The sequence below is a fragment of the Dissoconium aciculare genome (assembly GCF_010015565.1).
Source record: "Dissoconium aciculare CBS 342.82 unplaced genomic scaffold K489scaffold_25, whole genome shotgun sequence".
NCBI lineage: Eukaryota > Fungi > Ascomycota > Dothideomycetes > Mycosphaerellales > Dissoconiaceae > Dissoconium > Dissoconium aciculare.
This window is the reverse complement of record NW_022984975.1, coordinates 97390-104928: the sequence shown is the minus strand read 5'-3', so window position 1 is coordinate 104928 and position 7539 is coordinate 97390. Positions and strand designations below refer to the sequence as shown.

The window sequence follows — 7539 nt, the reverse complement described above, 5'->3', positions numbered from 1 at the left end:
CAGTATGCTATTAAGAAGGATCTCCTCCTCGATTGGAGTGAGATTGCTATTCTGTGGCATATAGTCCTCTCGAGCAGGACTTCCTTTCAATCTCCGAAGCAGCGTTGATTTTGAGACACCGTAGGTTTTTGCAGCAGCATTTACAGATCCTATGTCACCTGATCTGAAAGCTGATATTGCAAGCAGTACACTCCCTTCGTTTGAGCTCTTTTGGACGCGTTTTGATGGTGCCATCGCGTGTTGAAGTTGTTGTTGTTATGGACACGTAATTCGTGGACCACGCCGTGGGGTGGACCGCGCTCTGGTGTTTGACGTTACTAGGATTCATTTCCGAGGGACCTAACGTCCTAAGAGAAACGTGAAACGGATAGCGGTTTTTTTCAAAAAATAATCGAACATATTACGAATGAAGTTATAGTCGATTATTAAATATATATAGAATAGATTATAACGAGTAAACGAAAGCTCGATAGTACACTGATAAGTTACTATCGAAAATCAGGAATCGAAACACTACACATGAATTAAGGTAGATAGAATTGCACTACGGGCCAATTATTTGTTCGTAGTGTCATCTACAGCATCCGCATATCTCAACTAATCGAGTGTTCTATGTTCCCAATACGCCGTCTCGGCGTCCTGGACCTCATCCATCCTCGCAAGAGCCTTAATTGCCCACAATCTTTCCTGTTCATCCTTTGCGGAGACAGCGCGACGCTTATACGTAGCATGCCATTTGTTCCATCTTCCGATCGAGTAGAACCCGTCGTCGTCGTTCGCGTTCGAACTTGTGTGCTCATAAACGGCTTCCTGGCCGTATTGGCATAGCCGATGAATTTCGTGTCCGAATATACTCATATAGACCGCTGCTTGTTCCCGCCAAGCATGGGTGCTGTTGATTTCTTCCACGCCAAGGAACAAATAGCGAAGGACTGTGACAGAGTCGAGACTTGAAACAAGTGATTGACCTCGAATATACATATCGCTAAGAATCCCGCAGAAACGGGTGAAATTCTGCCACGAATTGCCTTCCCATACTTCTCTGTTAAACTCCGTGGAATCGACTCTAGGATGAGCTGCTGTAGCGTTAACGTCGGTACCGCCCTCAAAGAATCCGTCATACTCACTATCAAGAGCCTCTCTTATCCAAAGCTGAAGACTAGGCATCTGTGACCAGATCCTATCGCCTCCTTCTCCGGTGAGTGGTGCGTCTGGCTGGATTGTCACCGGTCGCTTCCAGAAATCCCCAATCTCATATGTGAGCTCCGCTCCAGTGGAATTGATGAGATCGTCACGGAAGGCCAACGCGGACACCAATTGCGCGAGTTTCATGCTTGCGCCTTGCTCGTCAACAAATTTTGCCGCGTCCAGGATTATTTCGACGACGTTGAGATATATGCCGAATCTTTTCTCAGCTGAGTAGGAGAGTATGATATTTTCCAGCCTGTCGGCGCCCTCTTGAAGGACTGCATTGTCCTCGGATTCAAGAATGTCCTCCAGGACTCGAATGATACGTGCTGTTTCCCTGCGGACCGGCGGCAAAGTCTTGTTCGGGATTCTGCGGTCGATGTTCTCCTGGGCGTACACGCCGCCATGTCGTTGGGTCATAGAGTCATAGACAAAATCTTGAACGCCATGTTGTTCATCCTCTGCAAGCCGTTTCAATTCCCTAGAAACCCATTCTTTTGTGGTCCCAGACATGCTACTGTCAATGAGGAATGGACAATGTTTTTGAAGATGAGGACTGAATGGAATGATGGGTTTTTGCAAGCCTTGTGTTGTGCACAAACACACTGAGGTGTGATGCTATATTAATGTAGGGAATTGACCCTTCGTGAGTAATATGGCGACTCACGATCAGTATAGTGCCAACTCTTGAAAGACTGCTGGCCTGGCTTCTTTACTGCGCCTCAGTCGCTGGGCGGCTTCCATCCAGTGCGCACAGCGGTCTTGATGCGTAATGCCATATCAGCTTTGCGAGTTTTATACAAGAGGTGGACACATGCAGTCGTGCGGCCCAGTCACGGTTTCGCGATCAGCCCGCAGATCAGGCCGCCCTAGTTTGGGCTTGACTTGAAATCCTGCTCGATCGCCATTCAACATGCGCGAGCACGTGGCAAGTTCGCAGGACATCTCAGTGCAAGACCGCCTAACTGAATACCATGGTTCACATCCAGTAGATGCCATGGGTAGGTACTACGAGTGGTATGAGCTAAAGCTCTGACTTGCGATGAGGGCCACAACCTTGGAAGTTTCACTTCGGATCCAGAACCTGAGCATGTACCCCAGAACCAACCAAGACGAATCTAGCGTAAAATCCGGTCTGACGTCCACTCTTCTGCGTCAGCAGGCTCAACTATATGATGTTGTCAGACAACAGAGCGTGTTATTCGTGCTATGAAGTCTGGTAACAGTTAACCACACTGGACGACGCTATCGCTCAGAACAAGATGTGTCAAGATCGCCGAGCACAGGTGATGGCAGACTGAACAGACCTAGCACAAATAGGTCCATGTGCAAGCCAGGAAGCATGATGGCGAGCGTCGCAGTGTCCATGTGTGATCTGATCAAGAAACTATGCATATGAGGTGCGGCCGGGATACTGCGGCGCCAGCGCTGGACCACGAGCAGAGCTAGTTCCAACACTCAGCAGCGCCAAGGTACAATACATCTCTCAAGGCGGCAGATCAGTCTGAAGACTCCAACCTTGAAGGATGGAACGAAAGGGCCCACCATTCGCCAAACGAGTCCCAGCCAGGTGGCACGTCCGATTCAAGGAGTCGAATAGTCCTTCTCATCCACCGACGAAGCTATAAAGACTCCCACTCGCACAGCATTTGACGAGGAACATCATCTCGAACTTTCAGATACAACCAGTCTACACTTTACGCCATCTAAATCTCTATCAAACTTCCAATTTTTGCAACTGCCTGCCGACAAATCGATTATCGTAGCCATGCGTTTCGACGGGATAGCCGCTCTTGCGCTTGCACTTTTCGCCTACCATGGACAGGCCGCACCTGTTGACGAACAGGAGTCATCGGCCTCGCATCTGCTAGGAAAGCGTGCTGTCTGCGGAGGTTTATCATTACATTCCTGATTGGCGAAGTTGAAACACTGACCTTACTTCTCCAAGGGGTCAAATACAGCAACGTCGCCATGCAACAAGGATTCGAACATGCCATTGACGCGTACAAGCACAATTCACGGTTGAAAGGTTCAGCTAAAAGTAAGTCGCTTCTACGCGAGCACTTTCGGCAGATCACAGCTGAGAATACCTTCCTAACCCTGCTGTAGTGAGATATCCTCACAGCTTTCGCAATGATGAGGAGCTCAACTCGCCATCTTGCAAGAAAGGTACGCCTGGGCTTTTCGAGTTTCCAGTCTACCCTGATGGGAAGGCCTGGAGGCCAGGCATGGATCCCGGAGCCGACCGAGCAGTCGTGCGCGACCACGGAAACGGCGTTTTCACGCAGTGCCAATTCATGACCCATACAGGTGCAGCCAGAAGGAACGGTTTTGCCAGATGCTCGGCTTCTTAGTCACATGCACGGTGTGGCAAGTCGGGATATGACGACCATGCTACCAGGTAGAAATTAGATCGGCAAGATACAAGAAATGCGAAATTCCAGAAATCTGCGTATTCGAGCCTGGTGAACCTCTGTAGTCATTCGCTCGAATCTCCGCTAGAGGCACTACATCTGCAATTGTGAAACGAATACCCAGTCCACGAACCTCCGCCGGCTTCAGACAGCACAAGTGATAGTCCTTGGACTTACAGCCCTCAAAGGGCGCACGAGGAAGATAGGGGGTTCGATACAGTGCATGATCGTGATGGGGGCTAAGCAGGGCAGGAATATACAAGTCGATCATATTATATTATACTCTGCGACTATATCCACCACCGTACCCTCTCCTCTCTTTCTGCCGGCGTTCGTACCATTTCCTGCCCTCATCGACCCACAGAACCGTACTCGCCATGAGTATCAAACGCAGAAGATCAGTGAAACTCAACGCTTCCGTCTGGAAGACTCTCTGCAGAGGTGGGAAATATATGACCAGACCCTGACCGAGCAGGCTACCCACAACAGCGTAGTTGAACATTCTATTTCCACCTTTGCCGGAAGATAGGGGTAGCTCGCCGCGGAGGACAGATTTGCCTTCGGATCGACAGGTGAGCGCGTTGAACATATCGAAGAGCACGAATTGGGTGAATGTGAGGGTGGTATCCCGGTCGGATACGCTGTGTGCGGCGAGGTCCTCGGCGGTCAAGTTTGAGACGTAGGTGAAGAGTGTGCCGATGAGGATGACAGATGCAGATTGGAGGACTCGACGGATGAGGCGTGGCGTGAGGACACGGGCATTTCGAGGGCGTGGCGGGAGTGAGAGCAACTCTGGATCCACAGGTTCTACACCAAGGGATTGTGCTGGCGGGCCATCCATGAGAATATCTAAATGGCATTTTCAGTAAAGCGTCGCGGTAAACAAATCATGGTAGAATAGACATACTAATCCAGAGAATCTGCATCGCATTGAGCGGGTTCTTCCAACCGCCCAAGCTGCTCATCATGACAATTCCCAATGCTGCGACGCTGGTGCTTAACTGGAAAGTGATGAAGTTTTGAATGTTGTAAAAAATGCCTTTGCCTTCTTCGATGGCGGCCAAGATAGTACTGAAATCGTCGTCGGTGAGAATCATGTCGGCGGCTTCCTTGGCCACGTCGGTGCCCAACTTGCCCATGCTGATACCAATATCGGCCTTCTTCAAGGCTGGTGCATCATTAACACCATCGCCGGTCATTGCGACAACATCACCGCGTGCTTGCAGTGCTCTGATGATCTTCATCTTGTGGTCGGGGCTTGTGCGGGCAAAAATGCTGACATTGTTCACTGCGGCCTGCAAGTCACCGTCGCTCATGCCATCCAGTTGATCGCCGCGCAGCACAGGTGAGCCCAGTGCCGAGTTCATGTTTATCGGCATTCCAAGCTTCTTGGCGATCGCAACCGCAGTAGTCTCGGCGTCCCCGGTGATCATGATAACCTTGACGCCGCCTGCCATGAGCCGGCGAATGCTACGATCAACGCCTTTCCGAGGGGGATCTGACATTCCGACAAGACCAGTGAATGTCAGACCAGTGTATGTGTCCTCGACTCCACGGGCAGTTGTCGTGGGGGTGGAGGCGCGACCTCTGTCCGCTTTAGAACCTAGACGGACACTACCGGAGCCAAAGGCGAGAACTCGAAGACCTTCTTCTGCCATTGCATTGGCTGCTTGTTCGACTTCTCGCCTCCGCTGTTCGTCCAGAACAATCTCATCACCTTGTGTAGTGAGATACGTATCGCAACGTGTGATCACCCGCTCGAGAGCGCCCTTGATATAAGCTGTAGCACTGCCTGCTTGACCTTCAATGACCACTCCCTGCCATTTGCGCTCACTCGAGAAGGACACCTCCTGCTGCCGCTTGCCGACTCGCTCGCGAACATCGTCTTCGCCAAACTTGTCCAGCAGATCTAGCAATGCAACATCGGTAGGCTGCCCAGCCCAGCGACTAGTTCCGCTCGATGACTCGTCTCCGCCGGTACTCGCCAGAACTGCAGCACTACCAGCGGAGACTTTTCCAGGAAGTTCGTTAGAGTTTAAGATCGCATTATTGACAATGTTAGCACTTCGTAGAACAGCTTGTGTCGTCGGCCCATTCGGCGCGTCTGTGCGGACTGTTTGCACGTCCATCGGGGCACCATTTCCAAAACTCCACATTTTGCTTGCTGTCATATGATTCATGGTCAGGGTACCGGTCTTGTCAGAGCAAATGATATTCACAGAGCCAAGGGTTTCCACAGATGGAAGCTTGCGGACAATGGCATTGCGCTTGCTCATACGAAGCACACCGAGCGCCAGCGTTACTGTCACGATGATTGGCAGACCTTCGGGAATCGCCGCCACTGCGAGCGAGACTGCGATTTGGAACAACTCCAGGAATTTCATCCCACGCCATAGACCAATCAGCACGATGACAGCAATAACGCCAAAGGACATGTAGCTGAGATCCTTGCCGAGTCGATCCATGCTCTGCTGCAAAGGCGTCCGTGGAGACTCGATCTCCTGCAGAGAAGCACTGATGGCTCCGAATTCCGTATCGCCGCCAGTCCCAATCACAATGCCCTGGCCATATCCCGAGCGAACAAGCGTTCCCTGAAATGCGATGTTGGTTTGATCGGTCAACCGAAGTTCCCCATTATTCGAAAGTGTTCGAACGAGTGGTGATCCACCCCCGTTCTGCTGAGCGCTGGGAGTGGCGATATCCTCGCTTTTCCTGACAGGCTCGTTCTCACCCGTGAGATTGCTCTCATCTATACTCAAATCTGCTGAATGCGTGATTCGAATATCCGCTGGCACTCTGTCACCAGTATGAAACAAAACAAGATCGCCCGGCACGAGCTGCGAGGCAGAGATAGTTGTGCTGGCACGTTCAGCGGCGGGATAGTCGCTCATACCAGGCCCGGACAGTTTTCCGTTTTCACCACTTTCACTCTTCACGCCTCCATTGCTCCTGATGACATGCGCATAGTGCGGCACCAATTGGTTCAAGGCCTCCAGGCTCTTTTCACTGCGATACTCCTGCACAAAGGCCACCGACACAACAATGGTCACAGCAATGGCGATAGATATCGCGTCCTCATAGTTTTGCATGACCGCCGAGATGAAGGCGCTCCCCAATAGTAGGAGAATCAATGGCTCTTTGAACTGATCCAGAAATCGCCGCCATAACGGATCTGGCTCGTCATGTGGAAGCTCATTGGGTCCTTGAGTTTGCAGCCGTGCACTCGCATCCTGCGGCGATAGACCATGGGTCAAGGATGTGTGATGGCGATCGGCGACATCCTGTGGCGACAGGCGGGAATGCTGGCCAGTGATTGTTTGCTGACCGGGTAGTTTCAAGCGACTGGGAGAGCGTTGATGGCCAACAGCCTGCTGTGACTGCGGATTGCCTGGCGGTAACCTCAAAGAATTGCTCGAGCTCGACCTGGAGACATTGCTGGGGTTGTGTAGTGGGAGAGTGGATGCATTGTCGCGTGACATGCTTCAGGTCATCAACGCCGACAGATGATGTTGTCGAGGATGAGGTTATCGGGTAAGGTCACTGCATTGGGACGAATGGCTGATCGAGTGTTCTGTTGAGCAAATCTAATATTGACTGCGTCGTCGTTTTCGGCAAGGATCAGAGGACTCGCGCTGTTGAGTATGCGCGCGATCTAATGATAATATTGCAATGAGACTGAATGGCGAGATTTGTGGGATCCAGCTACTGGATGTGTACTCTCCGCAAAAGTTACATGGAGAAGCCGGGGATCGTTAATAATTATTACTATTACAAGCTACGGTTGTCTGTCAACTCCATCCAGGGCGGGCTCCCGATAGATCTCTCCCATACCGCGGCCGGTGTGCCGTTCGTTATGTTTGGATTGATGTCCCACACAAGGTCTCATACTTTATCTCAACTCACTGACAAATAATGGATGGATTCCTCATCTCGACCT

At 51.1% G+C, this 7539-nt stretch overlaps 3 protein-coding genes across 3 annotated transcripts; 1 reads left to right on the top strand and 2 right to left on the bottom strand.

The window, feature by feature from the left end:
- Positions 1-581: 581 nt before the first annotated feature.
- K489DRAFT_385426 (uncharacterized protein) lies at positions 582-1973 on the bottom strand. The gene is made up of 2 exons (XM_033606103.1): positions 1128-1973; positions 582-1076 (listed from the first exon to the last, which is right to left on the bottom strand). The coding sequence occupies exons 1-2, from the start codon at positions 1699-1701 to the stop codon at positions 598-600; spliced, it is 1053 nt and encodes a 350-aa protein (XP_033454974.1). The 5' UTR covers positions 1702-1973; the 3' UTR covers positions 582-597.
- A 983-nt stretch (positions 1974-2956) lies between these two features.
- Positions 2957-3623, top strand: K489DRAFT_405462 (Ribonuclease/ribotoxin; the record flags this gene model as incomplete). Its single annotated transcript, XM_033607158.1, has 3 exons — positions 2957-3080; positions 3137-3229; positions 3298-3623. 3 exons carry the CDS (start codon positions 2957-2959, stop codon positions 3540-3542), a joined length of 462 nt encoding a protein of 153 aa, XP_033454973.1. The 3' UTR covers positions 3543-3623.
- A 30-nt stretch (positions 3624-3653) lies between these two features.
- K489DRAFT_385424 (putative calcium/mangenease P-type ATPase) lies at positions 3654-7316 on the bottom strand. The gene is made up of 2 exons (XM_033606102.1): positions 4510-7316; positions 3654-4451 (listed from the first exon to the last, which is right to left on the bottom strand). The coding sequence occupies exons 1-2, from the start codon at positions 7079-7081 to the stop codon at positions 3880-3882; spliced, it is 3144 nt and encodes a 1047-aa protein (XP_033454972.1). The 5' UTR covers positions 7082-7316; the 3' UTR covers positions 3654-3879.
- Between the last annotated feature and the right edge of the window lie 223 nt (positions 7317-7539).